The following is a 24586-nucleotide window of genomic DNA, read 5'->3' on the forward strand; positions in this document are numbered from 1 at the left end:
GTGGTATTATTGCTTAAGCAAATCAACACATCCCCTGGTACCTGGTATGCAGCTATTGATCTGGCAAGTGTTTTTTTCTCAATAGCTATTAGTAAGGACCATCAGAAACAGTTTGCATTCAGCTGGCAAGGCCAGCAGTATACCTTCACTGCCCTACCTCAGGGGTATATAACCTCTCCAGCCCTGTGTCATAATATAGTTCACAAGAACCTTGATTGTTTCTGCCTCCCAAAAGACAATATAATGGCCCATTATATTGATGATATCAGGTTGATTGGACCTAGTGAGCAAGAAGTAGCAACTACTCTAGACTTATTAGTAAGGCATTTGCATGTCAGAGGATGAGAGAAAAATCCAACAAAAATACAGGGGCCTTCCACCTCAGTAAAATTGCTAAGTGTCCAGTGGTGTGGGGCATTTCAACATATCCCTTCTAAGGTGAAGGATAAGCTGTTGCATCTGGCCCCTCCTATGACCAGAAATGAGGCACAACACCTAGTTGGCCTCTTTGGATTTTGGAAACAACATGTTGCTCATTTGGGTGTGAGCAGTGCACCTGGTTGTTCATTTTGCTTGGAAGGAGATCGGCCAGAGGTGCATCTGTAGATTAATTCATGGGCTGTTGCTAATGGTTTGGCTGCATGGTCAGGGACTTGGAATGAACGTGATTGGAAAATTGGTGACAAAGAAGTGTGGGGAAGAGGTATGTGGCTAGACCTTTCTGAGTGGGCAAAAAGATGAAGATATTTGTGTCCCATGTGAATGCTCAACAGAAGGTGACTTCAGCAGAGGAAGATTTTAATAATCAAAAGGATAAGATGACTCAATCTGTGGATACCAGTCAGCCTTTTTCCCCAGCCACTCTGCCATTGCCCAAGGGGCTCATGAACAAAGTGGTCATGATGGTAGGGATGGAGATTATGCATGGGCTCAGCAACATGGACTTCCACTCACCAAGGCTGACCTGGCCTCAGCCACTGCTGAGTGCCCAATATGACAGCAGCAGAGACCCATACTCAGTCCCCAATATGGCACCATTCCCCAAGGTGATCAGCTTGCTACCTGGTGGCAGGTTGATTACGTTGTGTCACTTCCATCATAGAAGGGACAATGATTTTTTCTAACTGGAATAAACACAAACTCTGGATATGGATTTGCTTTCCATGCACACAATGCTTCTTCCAAAACTACCATCTGTGGACTTATGGAATGCCTTATCCACTGACATGGTATTCCACACAGCATTGCTTATAATCAAGGAACCCACTTCACAGCAAATGAAGTGAGGGAATTGGCACATGCTCATGGAATTCTCTGGTCTTACCATGTTCCCCACCATCCAGAAGCAGCTGGGTTGATAGAACTGTGGAATGGCCTTTTGAAGACTCAATATTAGTGCCAACTAGGTTGGCAATACCTTGCAGGGCTGGGGCAGTGTTCTCTAGGAGGTTGTATATGGTCTGAATCAGCATCCACTCTATGGTGCTGTTTCTCCCATAGCCATGATTCACAGGTCCAGGAATCAAGTGGTGGAAATGGGAGTGGCACTATCAATCCTAGTGATCCACTAGGAAAATTTTTGCCTCCTGTCCTTGCAAGCTTAAGCTCTGCTGGTCTACAAGTCTTAATTCCAAGAGGAGTGCTCCCACCAGGAGTCACAATGATTCCACTGAACTGGAAGTTAAGACTGCTACCTGGCCACTTTGGGTTACTCATGCCTCTGAATCAACAGGCAAGGAATGGGATAACTGTACTGGTTGGGCTCATTGATCCTGACTGTCAAGGGGAAATAGGATTGCAACTACACAATGGAGGTAAAGAAGAATTTTCCTGGAATACAGGAGATTCCCTAGGGTGTCTGTTAATACTACCATGCCCTGTGATGAAAGTCAATGGAAAGCTGCAGCAACCCAATCCAGGCAGGATTACCAATGGCCCAGAAACTTCAGGAATGAAGGTTTGGGTCACCCCACCAGGCAAAGAACCATAGCCAGCTGAAGTGATGGCTGAGGGTAAAGGGAACATGGAATGGGTAGTGGAAGAAGGTAGTGATAAATATGAACTATGACCACATAACCAGTTATAGAAACAAGGACTATGATGGCATGAATACTCTCTCCTTATTTTGAGTATGTTTGCATTTGTCCATAAAGCAGATATCTTTGTTTTCTTCTCTTATCCCCTTAATATCTAACTTAAGTTTTATTGTTCATTTTATAGTATTTAACTTACAGAATATCAAGTTTAAGGGTGAATGTTACCCAAGGACTTGCACCCTATTCTGGATAGATTTAGTGCATTTCTGGTTATACGAAAGACAGCTGAGCATTGTTAGGCAAAACATATGTCTGGTATTGTGTTCTATTTAGAGATTAAGTATGGTTTAAAATGATGTGTATAGCTGCCAAGTTGACAAGGGGTGGACTGTGGTGGTTAGGTTCATGTGTCAACTTGGTCAGGTGATGGTGCCCAGGTGCAAGGACATTTGTGGCTGATTAATAAACCAGAAGGCTTATTGATGCACAGTTGATTGCATCTGTGGCTGATTACGTCAATGAAGGGTGTGCCTTCTGCAATGAGAGAATTCAATCAGTTGGATTTAATCCAATCAGTTGAAGACTTTTAAGGGAGAACTTTCACTTCTTTTTCAGCCAGCCAGGCTCTCCTGGGAGTTCACTGAAGCCCTTCACTGGAGTTGCCAGTTCGCTGCCTGCTGTATGGAATTTGGACTCATGCACCCCCTCCCAGTTACATGGGACACTTTTATAAAATCTCATATTTACAGATATCTCCTGTTGGTTCTATTTCTCTAGGGAACCCTAAGTAATACAGAACCTATCATACTATATATTTATTTCTTGATTTGCTTATTGTCCATCTTCTGCTGTAGAACGTAACTCCATGAACACAGGAACTTTGTCTCTTTTTATTTCCTGCAGAGTTCCAGAACCAGAAGAGTGCCTGGCACACAGTGGAAACTCAATACATATTTGTTGAATGAATGAACATCTAAATTTCTGACCTGTTTCCATATTCTATCACATTCTTTTTGGTAGGTGTGTAGTAGTCCATGTGTATGCCTGCACAGTATTTTCTTTAACTTGTCCGTTATTAAGCCATATTTATCTTGGTTTCAGTATTTTACAAATCAAAACAATGCGGTAATGACAATCCTTGTATAATCAATCATCTCTGTGCAGACGTGAGAGAAGCAGAATACATGTTTCAAAGAAAACACACATTTAAAAACTTCTTTTTTTTTTTTTTTTTTTTTTTGCTATTGTCAAAGTTACATGTCCCTAGTGTATGGGAATGCCTGTTTCCTCACAGCTCTCCTAACGAGTACTGCCAAGCTTTTTAACCTTTGCTAATCACAAATTAAAAGCAATATTGCACCATTTTATTTCATTAATTGTGGGTAAGTTGAACCTCCTTTCACATATTTATTAACCATTTGTTGTTTTGCCCTTGTTCTAGTTTGCTAATGCTGCGGAATGCAAAACACCAGAGATGGACTGGCTTTTATAAAAAGGGGGTTTATTTGGCTATACAGTTACAGTCTTAAGGCCATAAAGTGTCCAAGGTAACACATCAGTAATCAGGTACCTTCACTGGAGGATGGCAAATGGCGTCTGGAAAACCTCTGTTAGCTGGGAAGGCACATGGCTGGTGTCTGCTCCAAAGTTCTGGTTTCAAAATGGCTTTCTCCCAGGACATTCCTCTATAGCAAGCTTGCTCTTCTTCAAAACGTCACTCACAGCTGCACTCCGTTCAGTCTCTTTGAGTCAGCACGTTTTATATGGCTCCACTGATCAAGGCCCACCCTGAATGGGTGGGGTCACACCTCCATGGGAGTATCCCACCAAAGTCACCACCCACAGCTGGGTGGGGCACATTCCAAGCAAATCTAACCAGCACCAAAACGTCTGTCCCACAAGACCACAAAGATAATGGCATTTGGGGGACACAATACATTCAAACCGCCACAGCCCTACATCTTTCACATTTCTCTTGCCTTTTTTTTGTTGTTGTTATATTGGCTAAAAATACATTTTCCAATTTTCCTTTCTCTCAACTATCTAGAGGTGTTTTCCACATAGAAATATATATATATATATATTTTAGGATTGAAAGTTTAATTTTATTTAGATGTTACTTGTACTTAATCTATTGTAAGAAATCATTTAATTTTTAATTTTATGTAATCAAATGCATTTATTTATGGCTTCTGGTCTTGAAGTTATGTTTAGAAAGACCTTCCAGACAACAAGATTCTTTTTTTTCAATCACTCAGGCTTTTTTTTCTAGAACTTTTATGGTTTGTTTGTTTTTTTTTTTTTTTTAATTTAAATCTTTCATTGATCTGGAATATATTTTGGTGTAAGAAGTAAGATGAGATCTTTTTTTCTTTCTAAACAACCAGCCAATTGCTCCTAGATTATTTATTGAGTAATCTATTTTTTTTTTCAGCATCAACTTAAAATTTCTCCTTTATATTATGCCAAATTCTTATTCCTATTTGGGTCTACTTCTATTCTGTTCCATAGATCTGTTAGCCTATTCTTAATTATTGTAACCTTGTGACTTTCCTGAGTGTTTTTCATTTTTATTTTTCCATACAAACTATAGTTTTGATAAAAGGGCACATAAGAGGAGATAGAGAAATCAGAATTACCTTATACCTCATCAGATCCCATTGTGTTTGCTGCCTGCAAGAAGAATGATCCAAGAAGAGGGGAGTCGGTCAACAGTGTCCAATGCCTCAGAGACATTAAGATGAAGACTGAAAAAAATCTCCTGGATTTGGCCAATACTAGTAGAAATCACTGGCACCCTTGGGGTGGGTAGGTTGAGCAGAGGTAGCAGGTAGGAATTTTATTATTCACTGTTAAACAAAATATTCCATTAATTAAATTGTATTTTATTTTATCAGGTTTAGTTTCTACTACACATGCAGAAAATCTAAATAAGCAGCTTAAACAAGAAAAAACATGTGTTTGTTTGTTTGTTTCTCTCTCTCTCTTATGCATTTGGATGGAGGCAATCTATAGTCAATAAGGATGCAAGCTCATTCTACCTTTTGCTGTACCATCTCAGTGCTGGCTTCCAGCTTCAAGGTTGCCTCATGGTCCAAGATGGCTGTGCTGGCTCCTACCATCATGTACACATTCCAGACTAGAAGGAGTAGAAAGGGGGAACACTTAAAGGGCATACTTCCCAACTGAGTAGGCTTCTTTTAATGAGCTTTCTCAAAATTCCCACGCAACTTTCACTTAGATCTCATTAGTCACTCATATGCTCTGGATGTTGTTGAAGTGTGAAAGAAATGCTGGGTGAACTGAAGGTGTCCCTGGGCACATCCATAATGTTTATTACTTGGACAGGATTTTATATTGTAGTATTGCCTTCATGAATTTACCATACTACTGGCAGTAAGAGAAAATATCTTTTAGCTGGGAATACGGCTACCCAGAAAAAGAAAAATTAAGGAAGGAGTGGAGATTAGTGATTGAATAGTCATCAAGCAGTCCCTTCCATTTTGTGTCAAGACTGAAAAATACTTTTTAAATAAAAAGCCATACCAGAAATCCCACACTAGAGGCTAGGAAGTCAATTTCATCTTGCAGCCATGATTTTTAAATTTTTATTAAGTTGCTAACACTTAAAACTCAGCAAATTTCACATAAAACTCTAGATTTTTGCCTTCTCTTGAAAAAAAATCTAAACATTTAGCAATATGCAGGGCCTACATTCCCAGTGGCCATAATTGGATAGGGTTGAGACATGACTGCTTCTTAGGAGGGACGTCTGTCCTCCAATTAGAGAATGTCCCCATCTTTCCCTATTTTGTCCCCAACTTGGCCTGCTCATTTAAAGCTACCTTCTTGCTTCCAGTAGGAATTTGTGTTTGCACCTCTGTCATTTTATAAATGAACAAATAACAATTGTTACAAAGATGAGAAGTATGCCAAAAATGTGTCAGTGGAAGCATTAAATTAATTGCTTGTCTAAGTATTTTGACTGATTGGTAATTGTTTCTTAGTCTAAGTATTTAAGTACTTTCAATGTGGTTAGGGCTATGTTTGAGGAGTAATGGAGAGTGTACAAGTTCTGGAGAGGAGCCCCTGTCCTCATGCAGGAAGGGAACAGGGACATGAACAGTGAAAACTATCTATGTCTCCCACCCAGACATGGGCATGAGCCTCAAGCCCCCTCAGCTCCATGCTTTCTTCCATACTCCTACCTCCACCCCAATACATACCCACATGTGTCTCTGAGTCCCAAACTTCTAGGACTTCTCAGGGCCTGGCCCAAGTTCCAAACTCTGCTGTACTAAAAGAGATAAAGTTGGATTTAGGTGTGGCCACAATGGTCATTTTTAAGGCATCACTGGCATTTTGAGTATTCAAGAAACAAGGGAGCTGATAGGGATTACCAAGAGTAAATCCTCCCTTCCCCCCTTCTCTGACTCCACTCCATCTCATCCACCCCTTTTACTCCACCTTTCCTTACCCATCACCCACTGCCAGGGATTTTAAGGAGTTAAGATAACACCATCAGTTCCGGAAAACAAAGTCAAACTTCAGATCAGCATCTCTGAGACAAGGAGATGGTGGGCAGCCTTATCTATTCCTCTTCATCTCTCATATTTATACATTGTTTCACAATGTTTATTGCTCCTTTGAGAGTATATCAGAGTAGAAGCATCCTATAAGTCCTCCAAATTTCAATTGTGACCCAATTTCAAAGAAAGACTAGACCCTATGAGTGGGCTAGCCCAGGTACCCTATGTTTTTGTGGAATTGGGCTGGAGCAATTTGGGCCTGGAATTTCCTAGACTAGTGTACTTAGAATGTAGTTTGGAATGGTGATGTGGGCTTGGGGTTGACAAGTCCACTTAGTTGTGCAGACTTTTGCCCAGGAGTAGGGTAAGAAGGCCCTACTGGGTAGAAGGACCAGAGTGGGACTCTCTAAAGGGGGAAGCAGGGGCCCCTCTTGCTTATGTACAAAGACAACACTGAGAAAATACCAAAGAACACTTGGAAATACCAAGGCAGGGATGAGGGAGTAACACAAAAGAGTTGTAAGTCTATTGGGTGATGAAAAGAGAATGGATGTGGTAGTACTCCAAGAGCCTGGGTCACTGCAGGATTCTCAGTCTCCCTATACTTGGTAAGGAGCAAGCAATTTTCAAGTCCTACTCAATACAACAGCCCTATTTTAATGGATAAATATTATATGGTTCAAAAAATACAAGGTATAATGAAGTCTCCCTCCTTGCAAGGAGTATATTTATCATCCCCATTTTACCAGAGAAGAACCTTAGGATCAGAATGGCAAATTAACTTGCTTGGGGGCAGAAGGGAAGTAGCAGAATTCGGCGTCTATGACTCGTTTTAGCCAGGTAGCAAAAATGTTACCTGTTAAAAGAAATGAAACAAAGTTTCCTATGGCTAAGTAATTTAAAAAGGAGTCAGGATGTCATATTGGAGGTTACTCTTATGCAGGACTCACCTAAATATCACAAACTGTCCAAGTATGCAACCACAAATAGCAATGTTCCTCAAAACCCTAAGGACATCCAGACACCATAAACAAACCACAAGATGAAGGGCAATTAGAGTACCCCCAAAAAGCACCAAGCACAAGCAATTTGTCTAATCTTCTCCCTTGAAAATCCTTGCCTGGAAATGCCAAGATGGGACACGAGTTGGGTTGAAACCTGATTCTGTGTTCCCCGAATTGTAATCCTAAAACCCCAAATAAACGCCTTTATTACCTTTCAGCATAATTTATTTATTGGTTGACATATGTTACGATAATTTTTTTTTCCACAAAATTGCGAGTGCCTATAAATGTGGCTGTCTCACAAAGTGCATCTACCTCACGTACCAGGTGGGGTTCGGTCTGCTACCCCACCCCCACTTCTGCCCCAGGGAGCAGGCCAGATGTCTGTGCTTCAGTGCCAACACAAAGCCAGCTTTCACTCGCAGGAGCTGAGGCCTGAGTACAAAAGAGGCAACCCAACAAAAGACTAGGGGCCCAGGCCCGGGGCCGCGGAAATTCGGAGATGGGCCACGAGCCCGACTGCAGGAGTTAAGCGAACCCAGCCGCGCCCAGCGGACACCGCCTGCCCCAGTTACCGGCCCCCCTAAGCTCGTGCTTCCGCGTTCCGCCCAAGAGTGGGGTGGCGGGGATGCCCCAATCCTGTCCGAGAGGCAACAGTCCAGATCCCGAGGCCACGAAATCGGGTCTTTCGCTGCAGGCCCGAGCCAAGCCCCGCCTCCCCGAGCCGCCCCTTCCGCTCGCGCCGGGGTGGGGTCTAAGCGGCCGCGGGATCCGATCCGACGCGGCCACGTTGTCCTGCGCGCTGGGCGCGCGTCGCCCGGCGATCCTGAGCAGCTCGGCCCCCCTTCCACCCCCCTCGCGTCACCGCGGGGCCCGGAGGGGCCGCTGTATCCCCGCGGTCACTCAGCGGGGCTCCGCGGCACAGGAAGCGGCCCGGCTGCCCCGGACTCCAGCGCGCGGGCGCGACCGTATCGGGGCCCCGGCGGCGCCGCCCTCTGTGGCCCTTTCGGCTCCCCTCGCCGCCCTAGAGCAGCAAACCGGCGGCAGCGAAGTCGAGTTGAGCTCCGCGCAGACCTCGGCGCCGGGGTCCATGCTCGTGAGCCCCCGCGGGCCCGCGCCATGGCCTCCGGGAGCGTGGCCGAGTGCCTGCAGCAGGAGACCACCTGCCCCGTGTGCCTGCAGTACTTCGTCGAGCCCATGATGCTCGATTGCGGCCACAACATCTGTTGCGCGTGCCTCGCCCGCTGCTGGGGCGCGGCCGAGACCAATGTGTCGTGTCCGCAGTGCCGGGAGACCTTCCCGCAGCGGCACATGCGGCCCAACCGGCACCTGGCAAACGTGACCCAGTTGGTGAAGCAGCTGCGCACCGAGCGGCCGTCCGGGCCGGGCGGCGAGATGGGCGTGTGCGAGAAGCATCGCGAGCCCCTGAAGCTGTACTGCGAGGAGGACCAGATGCCCATCTGCGTGGTGTGCGACCGCTCCCGCGAGCACCGCGGCCACAGCGTGCTGCCGCTCGAGGAGGCGGTGGAGGGCTTCAAGGTGAGGGCCAGACGCGGGAGCGGGGAGGGGCTGGGAGTCCGATCGGACAAAGGGAGGAGAGAGCCAAGGGGGCTTCCCTTTTATTCCGCCTAGAAAATGGCTGAGCCGGACGTGTGGTTCCCAACCGTCATTTCCTCTGTCCGCCCAGAGTCTCCGCACTCAGATTTGGGAGGAAAACCTGTAGCTGGTGAGGAAGCCAGAAGTCTCCCCACCCGCACTCCCTTTCCCTGTTGTGCCCTGTGTTGAACGGCTCATGGATACAGTGTGCGTAAAAATGTTTCATGGAAGACCATCTCCCCACCTTGACTATATAAAAGGTGTACGTAAAACCACGTGTACATCGGCAATCTTCAGAGACACACATACTCTTGTGGCCTCCCAGATGATCTCAGACAAAACACACTCAAATGTTAACTGGCTGTACACACATCAAGCAGATGCCCATCACTTCCCTGTGTTCACCAAAAAAGAACAGAGCTCTTTACTACTTGAGCACGTCATTTAACATTTCTGAGAGTCACGGGGGATAGCAACACAATTATTATGTAGATTAGTAAAATTCTATGTGTGGAGCCCTTTGTGAGCTGCTGAATCAACGGACTCACACAGCTAAACATTAACAAGGCAACGAAGTATCACATATAAAACAGTTGTAAGGCAACATTCAAGGACTGCATGATGCTGTGATATCGTCTGTATATTTGAGGGATGCAGGAATACACATAATTTTGTGTATTTTAAAATGTGAGTATTCATTCCTGCATAATTAGTCACAACATTTATGGTGTTTTCACTTATATTAATTCACTCATCCTCATAACCCTTGAGTAGGTGGGAAGGTGGTGTTCACCCATGTTACACATGAGGAAAATAAGAGACGTTTAAGTCATTTTCTCAGGATACCCTGGTGGAAGAGCTACAACTTGACTTCTTAGTCCAGTCACCTTTCCACCAAACCATTGGGTATTCTTTGAGGCAGGTGGGAGACTCACTGTTTAAGATACACACAAATTGACAAAGGAAATGTGTGATGGCCCCGTCCTCTGGGGCTTTCTGCTAGGGGTGACAGTGTGATCTAAAGACAGGCTCTAACCAGAGTAATGTGGGTTCCAACTGTAATGTGCAGAATAGTGCTGATGCAAAGGTCTGCCTAATCTTGAACTGCCCAATTGTCACGCTTTTCTCAGGAGCAAATCCAGAATCAACTGGACCACCTAAAAAGAGTGAAAGACTTAAAGAAGAGGCGGCGGGCACAAGGGGAGCAGGCACGAGCTGAACTCTTGGTAAGTGTTGTCGCAGTTTACAGATAATGTTGGTTATGCTGCACAATGCCTCTTCTGTGGGGCTGGTGTTACTTCCCTTATCTCTTCCAACCAGGTCACCCAGAACTGATAGGTGCAGGGTAGAACAAACCCTCATGACAATTGGGAACTCACCTGACACCCAAAGGATAACCAAATACTTTCCTATATTTGGGGAAAAGATGGAGGAGCCAAGGTTGGAACCCCAGGAGATCTGACTTATCACAAGTTTAACATGCTAGCCTCCTCTGCAGACAGGTTCTGATAGTGGTTTTGCAGAAGCCACACTGTTGCTTATCACTGGGGTGTTTCCTTGACAACTCCTTAGCTCTGAACTTTTCATTCTGTTCCTTTCCCCCATTTCCCCAAGGGCTTGCCAAGTGGCTGATGTGCTAATTCGTGATAGGGGTAGTTGTGGGTTTTGTTTTGAAAATTGAAAAAAAAAAAAAGAGAGAGAGAGACTTTTTATGGTACATTTGTATATTCACCACTTAGGTTGTTTGTTTTTGTTTGTTGTTTGTTTAACAATAAATTAAAATATTACAAATCACCTTCCTGTAGAGATATTTGTATCTGAAAAGCAAACTCTTGGGCCAGTAGTGGATAGTCCCATTTTGTGAACAGTTTTGTCAGCTGCTCCCAGCCAGTGTGTTGTAAGACGTTTGTTGGCAGGGAATTTTTTCCCATGCTGTCTTCTCATCCCACCACTTGCTGTGCCCACACAGTCCACTGAGACCTCAGTTCCCCTTGCTTGAAAATAGGTCTGATGGATGGAGCATCTTCTCAGTGATCCTGGATGGGCTCAAATCAGTATGCACACAACAGTGTCTGCGGTGGGAGAATTGTCTCAGGAAGGAGACAGCCCTTTCTGAGACTCAGGCACCTGGATGTACTTCCCGTTGTACAGATAGAGTCATGTAACCTGTCTGGGCCTCTTTTTCCTCATCTGTGAAATGGGTAGTTTGGACTAGACTGGTGGTTTGTAATCAAGGCTGGTAGTGCCCTGTCCTCCCCTCCAAGAGTGTGTGTGTTTCTGTGGTTGTCACAGTGACTGGGGAGGGTAGGACAAGGAGCCTCAATGTCTCACAATGCAAGGCATGGTCGTATACCAGGCAGAATCGTCCCTACCAGCGTTCCAATAGCCCCTCCTTTAGGAAGCACTGAATTAGTTGATCTTTAGTGTCTCTTTCAGCTTTAATTTTCTGTTTCTAAGATTATATTTTATGGTTCATGTCTTTGAAAGACTTCTATTGAGGTGAGGAATGAGCTTGTGGAAAGGATTTGTAAATAAGGATGTGCGTGCATCACCAAGTTGCACAGTGAGTGCCTAAGAAAGGTGGTTAGAGGGAGGGTTAATAGGGAAGAGTCTCAGGAGGAGGGGAGTTTAAACCAGGTGTCAGCAAACGTTCTATAAAGGGCCAGATAGTAAGTATTTTAGGTTTTGCAGGCCATACAGTCTCTCTCATAGCTACTCAACCCTGCTGTTGTAGTACAAAAACAGCCACAGATAATACATAAATGAATGGCCATGGCTGTGTCCCAAGAAAACTTTATTCAGCTCCCTTGGATCTGAGTTTGTTAACCCCTTGTTTAGAACAAACCCTTAATAGAAGTGATGCTCCAGTCCTGACAGTGGCGGGTAGGGTGGAGAAGGAAGTGGCAAACAAGTCACCTCTAGGAGGGGAATTTCAGAACCCCCCAAAGACAGTGTGGCAGGCCTGTTAAAAATAAAGGGTATGGATTACATATTAAAGGCCCAAGGGAACTGATCAAGGTATTGTGCAGAGACTGAGGTAGAAATTGTGCCTGATCATTCCAAACTACCTTGGGTAGAGGGATGACAGGTTGGAACTAAGATTAGCAATATTTCTCTCCCCTTCAAGCCATCCTCCGCAGAACATATAACTGACCAAGTCACTTCCTTGTATGACAGCTTTCATGCCTTCCAGTTCCTTGGGGAAACGAGTCCTTGCTCCTTAGCCTACCAGATAAGATAGGATCTGGTTTCTTTTTCCCTTTCCTGTCCTCTTCCCTCAGCATTAATATGTTCTAGCTGGACATGACCATATGTGTTCTCTCTCTACTCCATTGCCCATGCTATTTCTTCTGCCTAGAAAGCACTATTGTCTCTCATTGCCTATTCATCCTCCAAGACCGTGGATGATCACTGCTTCTGTGAGGAACTGGACCATCTTCTCCCATCCCAGCCTGTCACCTTATCTTTAATTTTTATTATTTATTTTAATTATTTATTTTATTATTTATAATAACAATTATTATGTGTATCAGATGAACCTGATTCTCACTTGACTGAGTTTCTCAAGGGCAGAGACTGTTCTAATTTTCACTGGGCTAACTCAGTCCCTGGCCATGAAAGATTTTCAGTAAAGACTGGAACAAATGAGTGAGTGAACAAGGTGCTTGTTTTAATATCCTTTGATGAAAATGGTAAGATCTTGAGGTGGGTAGTCAGGGGAGAAATGTGAGATGCTCTATAAGTGAGCCTTTCCTCTCTTCACTGCCCTTTTCTGTCACCTGCCCAGAGCCTGACCCAGATGGAGAGGGAGAAGATTGTTTGGGAATTTGAGCAGCTGTATCATTCCTTGAAGGAGCATGAGTATCGCCTCCTGGCCCGCCTCGAGGAGCTAGACTTGGCCATCTACAACAGCATCAATGGCGCCATCACGCAGTTCTCCTGCAACATCTCCCACCTCAGTGGCCTGATTGCTCAGCTGGAGGAGAAGCAGCAGCAGCCCACCAGGGAGCTCCTGCAGGTAAGGCTTAGAGAGCCCTGCCAAGCGGGCTTCTGCTAAAAATAGTCTTCCCTTTGCCAAGCCTAATCCAGAACTTCCTGTCACCCTGTTAATAACTGCTGGAGCAGCAAGGGCTTGCCAAACTCTGTATCAGGCATGATGGAGAGAAAACATATACACTAGAGGCTCCAGTTGATACAAATTGGCTCAATCAGTTGCACTGTCTCCTGGAAAGGGCAATTAGAAGACCTGATGCCCAAGCTGCCCTGCACTGACGAGTAGGCTGAGCATGGGCAAGGCTCTTAACCTCTCTTGGCCTAGTGGCTGCATTTGCTGAGTATGTAATGAGGGATTTCAGTCACATAACATTTAAAGACCCTTCTCACTCCAGCATTCTGTAATTTTAACATATACTTCTAGAAGCCCATTGAACGATAGCTAACACTTAACCAACTGTTTGCTGTTTATAGGTACTATGCTAAGTGCATTACCACAGCCACAAAACAAGAAGCACTTGAGCAGGGATGGTCAGCTGGAACAGTCCTGTGATTTAACCTTAGTAGCACAGGTGATATAGCAGCAGGAAACCTAACCCAGCAGGACTACAGGAAATGAGCTATGCCTGTCTGTCATTTGTTCATTCAACACATGTTAATTGAGTGTCTACTCTGGGCTGGGCACTATTCTAGGCATTGGGATTAAGTAGTGAATAAGCTTTCCTGAAACTTACATTCTAATGGGCATATCAGACAAACAGTGAATAGGTCATTATCACAGGTGTTGAAAAGGGGATGATGGTATAAGTCAGCAAGCTGGTTTGAAAATATGGCCATCAGTGGTGACCTTACCTAGAGCTGCCACAGTGGAACAGTGTGGACAGGAGCCACTTTTGAGGGAGTTGGGTAGGGTGAGTGGAGACTACAGGAGTGGATAACTATTTCAAGAAATATGACTATGAAGGGGAGGTAAGGAAACACTTAGAGATGAGGTAGGATTGTGGGGCTTCATGGGTAGAGGATGCTTAAAGAAATTAGTGAAACATAGTTTTAAAGAATGCATGGTGATGAAAACCAGTGGTGTAAGAGTCCATGTAAGAAGAGATGTTGAAGCTTTAAGAATCAGTGGTTGAATCAGTGAGGCACTGTTCCTGAGAAGGCAGGAGAGAATGTGGAGTAAACACATGTGTAGGAATTAATTTTGGATAGTCCTCTGTTGCATGGGAAGAAACGGGAGGGTGAGTGCAGGCAGGTTGTGAGGTTTGGTGGCAGAAACCTGATGGCTTTTATTCTATTTTGAAGTTGGAAAGCAGGATCATCAGCTGCTGTGAAGGAGTGGCTAGGGAAAATAGGAGTTATGAAGAATGAGGGAAAGCCCAGAAATTGTGTTTTGTGTGTGTGTGTGGGGGGGGGTGTTTTGTTTTGTGTTTTGTTTTGTTTTGTTTTGTTTTTGAGAATGGGAAAGCCAGCTGTCTACGAGATGGAGTATGATTGCTTGGTCAGTGGATGTCTAGTGAGTGGGACCAGCCTGCCCTGTTGTGCGACCTTCTTGGCTACTTTGGCTTGACTGCTGCAGTGCAGGCACAGAGGAAGCATACAGATGGGCTTATCCAGTGTTGGGGTTTGCAAGATGGACTTGAGGTTTTATTTTTCTATTTCTTTTACCATGATAAAAGTACATACAAAATTTGCCGTTTCAAACATTTCAAAGTGTACAACTCAGTGGCATTTAGTAAATTCACCATATTGTACAACTATCACCACTATCTAGTTCCAGAACATTTTCATCACCCCAAAAGGAAACCCCATATCCATTAAGCTGTCATTCCCATTTCCCCCTCCTACCGCCCTTGGCAACCACTAATATGCTTTCTGTCTCTAAGGATTTGCCTATTGTGGCTATTTCATTACCTATGGATATTTCATATAAATGTAATTATACAGTTTCTGGCCTTTTGTGTCTGACTTCTTTCACTTAGCATACTGTTTTCATGGTTCATTTAAGTTGTAGCATATATCAATACTTCATTCCTTTTTGTGGCTGAAAATTATTCCATTGTATGAAAATACCATAGTTTGTTTATCCATTCATCAGTTGATTGATATTTGGTTGTTTCCATCGACTTTTTGATCATTGTGAATAGCTGCCATGAACATTTAAAATATGGAACACTTTAAGAGTTTTTGGGTCATCCTTGTGTGTAGGGGCCAAGCTAATCTCTTATCATATCATTCCGAATTTTGTATACATACTGCCGATGTGAGCACCAGACTTCAGGTTTTAAACACTTTTTTAAAAAAAGACAGAAGGTATTTGTGAGAATAATTTTGAAAAGATGGACCTTAAAATTGAAGGTGGATGATGAGGTAAGTGGAGAAAGAAAGAGAGGTCAGTTGACTCCATTGCAGGGGAAGGGGCTCTTGATGATATCAAAAGTGGTTATAGTAGCAGTCATTGGAAATGCTATCTGAATTTTGATGGAAAAACACTAGCTCTTAGGCACAATATAGACAACCCTTTTTAGGTTCTAATGAATTGGGGTAGCTGGTGGTAGATACCTGAAACTATCCAACTACAACCCAGAACCCATGAATCTTGAAGACGATTGTATAAAAATGTAGCTTATAAGGGGTGACAATGGGATTGGGAAAGCCATATGGACCACAATCCCCTTTGTCTAGTTTATGGATGGATGAGTAGAAAAATGGAGGAAGGAAAAAAACAAACAAACAAGCAAACAAAGGCACCCAGTGTTCTTTTTTACTTTAATTGCTCTTTTTCACTTTAATTATTATTCTTGTTATTTTTGTGTGTGTGGTAATGAAGGTGTCGAATAGATTTTGGTGATGAATGTACAACTGTGTAATGGTACTGTGAACAATGATTTGTTTTGTATGACTGCATGGTGTGTGAATATATCTCAATAAAATGAATTAAAAAAAAAAAAACAACACTAGAGGCATTGCCACTGAAGTCAGGAATAAGGCAAGATACCTACTGTCATCTACCTCTATTTAATGTTGAACTGGAGTGATTCCAACTCATTGAATAAAATAAAAAATCTATGAGTCTATACTAACAATAAATAAGAAGGGAAACTTCTTTCCAATAGAATGTTGACAAATTAAGATGGAAGGAATTTTTAAGTTAGAAAATGACATTCTGGCAACCATCACAGTAAAAACAAGATTGAGAACTGTTGCCCTAAAATAAACTGGCAGTTAAAAAAACTGTGGCAAATTTGTTCAGTGGAATGCTGTGCAGTCTCTATGTACAGATACAAAACATATCTAAGGCATATTGTTGAGTGATAAAAACAAGTTGAAGAAAAATACACAGACTGTTACATCATTTATGTCCAAAAAACCCCCCAGACACTTACACTTCACATTTAGAGAGCAAAAGATTGGAAAGATATACAACAAACTGGTAATAGTAGAGACCTCAGGGACAGAGGTGATGGTCAAGGGGCAATTTTGGTTTTATCTGTCATGTTTGATTTTTTTGCAGTGATCATATATTCATGTGTTACTTGTGTAGTTAAAAATACATATAGCTACTTGATGGTGATGGAAGCACAACTTTGTGAATATAATTAACAACACTGAATCGTATATTTGAAAAGGGGTAAAAAGGGACGTTTGGGGTTGTATATGTCTCCACAAAAAATAAATCCATAGAACTATACAACGAAAAGAGTGGACCCTAATGTAAACAGTGGGCTAAAGTTAATCGCTTGATTATATAATACTGTTTCACCAATTGTAACAAAAATGCTGCACCAGTGAAAAATGTTCATAATAGGAAAAAACATGTGTGAGAGGGAGTATATGAGAACTCTACATGTTCTGCATGATTTTTCTGTAAACCTACAACCATTCTAGTAAAAAAAAATAATACATGGCTACTTTTAAAATCCAAAAAAAGAAAAAAGAAAAAAAATTCAAACAAGAATTATTAGTGGATGCTAAATCTAAGAGGAGAAAGTTTGATGAAAATTAGTATATTTCCATAATTTCAAAGTATCACTTATAGATTACTTATTAATTACAAACTTTTGGTATGGTAGGAGCATATTGGAAGGAATGAAGTTATTTCAGGATATTTGTTTTTCCTATTGCTTTGTTTTGTTTGGAAATTTTTTTTTATTTGATAAATAAAGTTGATTTAAAAAATTAGAAAAGAAAAAATAATAATTATACAATGAACAAAATCCACATTACCAATAAGGGGCAAGCAAATATGTACCTCTAGAAGGACACAGCATACACTAGGCAAAGCTAGTTCAACCTGAATTTGATAATGAGGGACACTGTATAAAATAATTGGCCTGTATTCTTTTTTGTTTGTTTGTTTTTGTTTTTTCCTTTAGAACTGGGAATATATTTTTTCTTGTTTAACTGAATTTCTGGGGCCTTATCATATTGTCTGCAAGATATTCAATACACATTTGTTAAATAAATGAATACATTGCTTTTCATTGAGCATTTACTCCTTTTTCTGGATAGAAAGGAAAAGGGAATCTTGAGTCCTTGAAACTTGCCTAATCGGCATTATTCTACTACACTGATGTACTAGTTTCATGTGGCTACTGTAACAAATTACCATAAACTGAGTGGCTTAAAACAACAGAAATTTATTCTCTCACAGTTTGGGAGGCAAGATACCTGAAATGGCCTATATATTTAAACTATATCCATGTCATGAAAGACAAATCAATGCTGAGAAATTGTTCCAGATTAAAGACACATGTCAACAATAACTAAAGGCAATGTACGACCCTGGATTACCTCTGGGGAAAAAAGAGGGGATTAGACCTAAAGAATATTACTGAGACAGTTGATTAAATTAGAATATGAAATGTGGATTAGATAAACGTATCAGTGTTCACTTTTCCTGAATTTGATAACTGTACTGTGGTTCTGAAAGAAAAATGCCCTGTTGCTTAGGAAACACACACTGAAGTATAAACAATGGATTCACAAAGAGTTCTGAAGAAAATATGTCTAAATATCAAGGATAGGAGCTTGAATTAGTAAATTTGAAATGACCATATCTTTTGAACAGTGGATGGTGAGTGCAGAAGGAGAGCATAGAAGATGCTGGAACGGTAAGTAGTGTGAGTCTCAGTCTCCTCTGGCTGATTTTTAGCTCCTCGAGTATTATGATTCAGTGTTCCTTGTCTCCCTGGCTTCTCCGAGGAGGTCCAGCCCATAGCTGGTTTTCATCAAACATTTGTAAGAGAAAGCTGAATTGCTGAATGACTTCTCATGGTTATCCTTTTTCCTTCTCTTGTAGGACATCGGGGACACATTGAGCAGGTACAGTTTCCTCTCTCCCTGGTGTTAAATCCAGTGTGGGAAGACCGTTTCACTCATATTTGTATATCTTGAGAGGAGGCCAGAGCCTGGGGTGTGGGATGGACATCTTAAAAATTTCAGAATCCGTTTTCTTTCCCTTTTTTTTTTTTTTTTTTCCTTATTGGGAAAATAAGGCTTGAGGAAGATATGAACAACTCAGAGTTCTGTAATTAGTGATGAGCCCCCTGGTTTCTACTTTTATTCTGGTTATTTCTCTATTCTACCATCAAATAGAAAGCAAGGTGGAGTTCCCTGGGAGTCAGACACGACTGAGCAGAAAGAGCTCAGAATGGGCAGGAAGCCAGGGCTGAGCTGTATTTGAGAACAGATGGCAAAAGCAGGCAGGATAGGCCTTGGGAAGATAAAATTGGGTCAGGAGTGCCTACAGGAATGGAGACTGACTTTGAGGGATCTAGGCTTTGAAGTTGATTAAATTTCTGAATAGGGAAGAGCATCAAGAGGAAAGTACATGACTATGTGGGATCATTTGAGTTAATGGGAAGAAACTGCAGAGGTGAAAATGATGTCTATATATGCATGAGGCCTCAAAGAATAGGGAGGTTGAGTGGAGCGGGCTGTGAATAGTAAATAGGATTCAAGTTGAAATCTCCTGAAATGGAGATGACCTGGGTCAGCTACCAGTCCCAGATGACCCAAGGACATACTACCTTTTCCTGCTACTTTTTGATGCCAGTCTTCTTCTGACCCAGTATTATAGATGTAGATCCCTCAGACCCTGACACCTTGTTGGCTATTAAGGATTGAGTTTGGATATCTAAGATAAGCTGACTTCCCAAATTACCACAAGATATTTTTTTTGCCTCTCATTTACCAGAACTCAGTCACATGGTCACATCTAGCTGCAAGGAAGACTGGACAGCACAATAAAATTTGAATATAGGAGAAGGGACATTGGATACTCAATTAGCAGTCTTTGCCATGCACAAAGACCTTTGTGGGGAGATGGTAATTAGGTATTCTCCAGAGAGTCCCTGACTATCTCCTCACATTTGGGAACCTGAGGAATCTGGGTAGCTGCCCACTGTTTTAGTTTTCTGGGCTGCTCAAGAAAAATACCATGTAATAGGTTAGGTTAAACACGGGGAATTGATTAGCTCATGATTTTTAGGCTAAGATAGAATTCCAAATCAAGGCTTATCAAGGCAATGCTTTCTTCTGAAGACTGTGACATTGTGGGGCTGGATACTGGTAATCCTTGGTCCTTAGTTTGTCACATGGCAAGGCACATGGCAGTGTTCCCTGGTCTCTCCCTTCTCTTCGGAGTTCCATAGATGCTCAGCTTCTGGCTGCTCCCTCTGGCTTTCTCTGTCTGAATTTCATTCTGCTTATAAAGGATTCCAGTAATAGAATTAAGACTCATCCTGATTGAGTTGGGTCACACATTAACTGAAGTAGCCTCATCAAAAAGTCCTCCTTACAATGGATTTATACCCACAAAATGGATTCAGTTTAAGAACTTGTTTTTTCTGAGGTACGTACAGCTCCAAACCACTCCACCTACCTTGAATGTCAAGGACTTTGTCAAGGAATCCAGTGCTTCTTGGTAAAGTCAGCCTTATATTCAATTTAATTCAGTGTATGTTTTTGAGGACTTGCTATTTGAAAATCCATGAGCTCAGTGCTTTAGGGAGTACTAAAACGAGTAAGATGCTGCCCTGTTCTGGCCTACAGAAGTAGAATCTAGGAGGCGAGGATGGGAAAAGATGTACCAGCTTGTTTCAAAGACTGTTCACATATGTTTCACAGTTTGGCCCAGCCCTTTCCTGTGTCCAAAAAGTCATGGAGTTGGGGAAGAGATTTCACTCATAGATATATTTTTAATTTAGGGCTGAAAGAATCAGAATCCCTGAACCCTGGATCACACCTCCAGATTTGCAAGAGAAAATCCACATTTTTGCCCAAAAATGTCTGTTCTTGACTGAGAGTCTGAAGCAATTCACAGGTAATGTGGGGAGAGGGATCTCGAGGGGAAATGGATTTATGCTGTGAATGCTGTGAATATCTGTGTATTTCCTGAGAGGATGTTTTCCAGCCAGGTAGTGGGATACAAACTGAACATCTTTTTCTCTTCTCTTCATAGAAAAAATGCAGTCAGATATGGAGAAAATCCAAGGTAAATTTTTCACCTTACTGGGTATTTGATGTTGACATTTCTTGGGAATAAGAGCATCTGCATTAAAGATATGGGAAAATGGGAGAGAGAGAATACCCACTGGCCAGCCGTCCCAGAATTTTTACAGCTTCCTTTCTGTCTTAATTTTTTCAGTTAATAGCCTCTTATTTCAATTTGAAGTTTCTTAACTATATTCAGTCAGTTCTCAATTTACATTGATGGGGGAGTGAAATGGGCAATACAGAGATTAATTAACCGAGAATTAGTTTGGTTATTATAAATGTTTTGTTGGGAAAGAGAATGAACAGAACTCCACCCTACTTAACACTTCATTTGAGCACTGGTTAATTGACTGTGTCCCTGCTGCCTCTGGGCATAGAGCTGAACAGGACAGGAGGTGGGGCAATACTGGCTGAGGCAACACAGCCAGGAAGTGGTTAGGAGTGAGGATTCAGGAGTCAGGCTGCCTGGTTTCTGGGCCCATCTCTGCCACTTTCTAGAGACTCTATACCATAATTTCCTTACCCGTAAAATGAAGACTATAATAGTTGTTCAAAAGGTTGTAATGATTAAATTAATTACCATTTCTAAAGCATTTAGAGTGGATCCTGACATACTAAACAATGCATATTTATTAAATAAAGGGTTCTAGGCATTTGGGGGTATGCTTTTTCCAAATCTAAAATTTTCTGCTCAGGAGCCACATGCAGTTAGGAGTTGGTTATATACTGAGTGCTAAAACTCCTAGGCTTGTCTGGTAGAGCCTGAAATCCTTATATGTAGATAAACCCTTTTCTTATGTACTATAAATTACAATTCCCCACAATCACTGATAATTTCCTAGGATATATTGTTTGTACCATATTATGTATAGGGAATCCTTATTCGCATTATCTGTCCTCAGATTTACACTTTTTTAGGGAGCATCCTAGCAACACAGATTTAGGTGATGTACCCATAAACTCCACAAATGAGAAACAGGAAGAAACTCCACTTAATACAGTGGATAATATTAGGAGTGGTTCGTTCAGGCAGAACTTTCTTTGATCTGGCTCTCATTTACTTCTGCTCTTCTCCTGATACTTCAAAGGCTCAGTGAGAACATATCTGTGAAAATGCTTTGTCAACTGTCAAGTTTCTTATAAATTAATGGTCTTGTTTGCCCCAGAGTGGCAGTGGGTATCACTGGAGCCATCCAGTCCCTGAAACAGGTGGCTTATGAAAGCTAAGCATTCTGTATAACAGAGGCTTGGAATCATGTTGCCTGCCTCCCTGCAGAGCCAGCTGGCCCACTAGAGGACAGAATGCTTCCTCTTGTCTCAGTTTGACCCCATATTCTACCAATCTCAAGGTTTCCATTCCCTCCTTCCTTAAAATGCTTAGCTAGATGTTGGAATTATACATCGTATGAAGAAATTGGTGCATGACTGACAACAGAGGTTCTGGGGTTTCTAATAGATATCACTCCTATATAGAGATCACTCCTATATAATAACTCGAACCAAAGCTCCCTCATTATATATTTCTGGGAAATACTCATATGACTTCTGTAACTTCTTTTCTCTTTTCTTTCAGAATTGAGAGAGGCTCAGTTATACTCAGGTAGGTGACAGGAGACAAAACCATGTTGTGGAATGGAATAAAAATCCTTGTGAACCTGTCTGCGCTTATGAATAATTTTGGAAGTTGTCTAAATTTTGATCCTTTAGGCTACGTGTATAAAAATATAAATGACAGCAACAAAATGTCTGGTTGTTTCTATGTGTTTACAATATCTTGGCCTCACCAAATGCCTTAGAACTGAAGCCATGGGCCTTTTGAAATAGGGGGAAATCAAGCTCGGGTGCTACGAAGGATTATTAAATGGAAATTGCATTCCCCAAAAAGTGGAATGCTGCTGGTCCACTGCTCTGCCTGCCCAGCTTGGGAAAGGCAGCCATGCTTCCAAAAGGAGTGGCTGAGCTCAACTCTCATTCTGAGTGCTAAAGAGAGTCTAGGAATCTTGTGTCATCCCATCACTGAGCCCAGGGACAAAGGTTGTAACTTTCTCCACCACCCCACCACCACCACCACCTTCATCACAAGGTTTAAAGAGACTGGGTAAATTTCTGATCCCAGAGGTACTCAAATCTGAGGTGTGTACTCTTCATACCTTCTGTTGTGTGGCATCCTCTTCCCGAAGAGAGGGACTCTCCATACTATAGCTCTTTATTCATTTAGTATCCACTGACTGTGATCCGTATTTAATTCAGCAAGTATTAGTTGAGTACCTTGTACATGTATGATCCTGTCCTACCCTTGGAGTTCAGTGTCTGGTTGGAGGTATGAGGTATACCCACAACACAAGAAAGAGATGGGTAGCTATTGGGGACAGATTGCTGAAACAAGAAATGAGCGTCTGGGATTCTTGGTCACCTCCACCAGTTGCTTGTCATGATCCTTTTGTGGGGAGTTATTTAGCTTGCCTGAGCTTTGTTTTCTGAGGATTAATGTTTGAGAGTCTTTCTCCTGAACAAGACTTGTGAAGAGTAAATGAGAATATGTATCAGTGCTTTTAAAGGAAGAAAGCGCCACATGATTGCAAGATGCTGTAATATTAAATACCAGAGTAGGTAACACAGATGATACATACAGTTTTGGGCTGGTTAAGAAAAGCTTTGAGGAAGATACAGACCTTGCACTGGACATTAGAAGAAGATAAATAGGGTTTGAATGTGCTAGTAAAGAGTCCATGGAATGGAGGACATAAAAGAGTGATTTGAGAGGTGGGCAAATTGGTAGTTTCCCAATTCCTTATCTACAATTCTAAAATCCCAAAACACTGAAAGCCAAAAGCTTTTTCATTATTTTACAACCTTATTGTAAAACCTGCACAGATGTAGGACTGTTTATCTCATGTAATGTGAACATTCATATGTTTCACAGCAGATCTATTAATATTTGATTATAGAGTACTGCACCAGATGCTGCCTTTTTGAAAGCTGTAGTATTCTGAATTCTGTAAAACTTTTGGCCTCTGAGGCTTTCAAATAAGTATTGATGATATACATATAAGAAAATCTTGAATTTGGTTTAATGGATATTGTGGCTTAAGATGTGAAACAGAATGGGGGTAAAATGTCAGTACTTTAAAAATGTCTTGGCTAAAAAAGATAGCCAGCTAATCCAAACAATAATCTTTGAAATGAGCAACATCAGAATGTTGTTCATCCTTAGATGATTGCAGCCATAATGGGGAACTCTTATTCCCTTCTCAGTGAGGAAGAGAAAGGCTGGCTATTCTAGAGTGGGATCTCCTGGCGCTCAGGACTGACCCTCCCCCTCTGTGTCTCTGCAGTGGACGTAACTCTGGACCCAGACACGGCCTACCCCAGCCTGATCCTCTCCGATAATCTGCGGCAAGTGCGGTACAGTTACCTCCAGCAGGACCTGCCTGACAACCCTGAGCGGTTCAATCTTTTCCCCTGTGTCTTGGGCTCTCCGTGCTTCGTCGCTGGGAGACATTATTGGGAGGTAGAGGTAGGAGATAAGGCCAAGTGGACCATAGGTGTCTGTGAAGACTCGGTGTGCAGAAAAGGTGGAGTAACCTCGGCTCCCCAGAATGGATTCTGGGCTGTGTCTTTGTGGTACGGGAAAGAATACTGGGCTCTTACCTCCCCAATGACTGCCCTCCCCCTGCGGACCCCTCTCCAGCGGGTGGGGATTTTCTTGGACTATGATGCTGGAGAGGTCTCCTTCTACAACGTGACAGAGAGGTGTCACACCTTCACTTTTTCTCATGCTACCTTCTGTGGGCCTGTCCGGCCCTACTTCAGTCTGAGTTACTCGGGAGGGAAGAGTGCAGCTCCTCTGGTCATCTGCCCCATGAGTGGGATTGATGGGTTTTCTGGCCATGTGGGAAATCATGGTCATTCCATGGAAACCTCCCCTTGA

The 24586-nt window shown here is 42.4% G+C and overlaps 1 protein-coding gene, 1 long non-coding RNA gene and 1 other non-coding gene across 3 annotated transcripts; 1 reads left to right on the forward strand and 2 right to left on the reverse strand.

Moving 5' to 3' along the window:
• Positions 1 to 4275: 4275 nt before the first annotated feature.
• LOC119540331 lies at positions 4276 to 6247 on the reverse strand. Its single transcript, XR_005218071.1, has 2 exons — positions 5078 to 6247; positions 4276 to 4885 (listed from the first exon to the last, which is right to left on the reverse strand). It is a non-coding gene; the product is annotated as an uncharacterized LOC119540331 (long non-coding RNA).
• A 2073-nt stretch (positions 6248 to 8320) lies between these two features.
• On the forward strand, positions 8321 to 24586 carry TRIM27 (tripartite motif containing 27). Its single transcript, XM_037844463.1, has 8 exons — positions 8321 to 9108; positions 10296 to 10391; positions 12953 to 13183; positions 18458 to 18480; positions 20367 to 20482; positions 20621 to 20653; positions 22229 to 22255; positions 23991 to 24586. Exons 1-8 carry the CDS (start codon positions 8689 to 8691, stop codon positions 24584 to 24586), a joined length of 1542 nt encoding a protein of 513 aa, XP_037700391.1. The 5' UTR covers positions 8321 to 8688.
• Positions 15317 to 15426, reverse strand: LOC119541009. The gene has a single exon (XR_005218147.1). It is a non-coding gene; the product is annotated as a U6 spliceosomal RNA (small nuclear RNA).

The sequence above is a fragment of the Choloepus didactylus genome, chromosome 7, assembly GCF_015220235.1.
Source record: "Choloepus didactylus isolate mChoDid1 chromosome 7, mChoDid1.pri, whole genome shotgun sequence".
NCBI classification, from domain to species: domain Eukaryota; kingdom Metazoa; phylum Chordata; class Mammalia; order Pilosa; family Megalonychidae; genus Choloepus; species Choloepus didactylus.

Excerpts from the sequence above, each read along its gene's own strand:
- TRIM27 (XM_037844463.1), top strand. The coding sequence starts at position 8,689 with ATGGCCTCCGGGAGCGTGGCCGAGTGCCTGCAGCAGGAGACCACCTGC. Across the intron at positions 10,392-12,952 it reads AGGCACGAGCTGAACTCTTG|AGCCTGACCCAGATGGAGAG; the intron begins GTAAGTGTTGTC and ends TCACCTGCCCAG. Across the intron at positions 20,483-20,620 it reads GAGTCTGAAGCAATTCACAG|AAAAAATGCAGTCAGATATG; the intron begins GTAATGTGGGGA and ends TTCTCTTCATAG.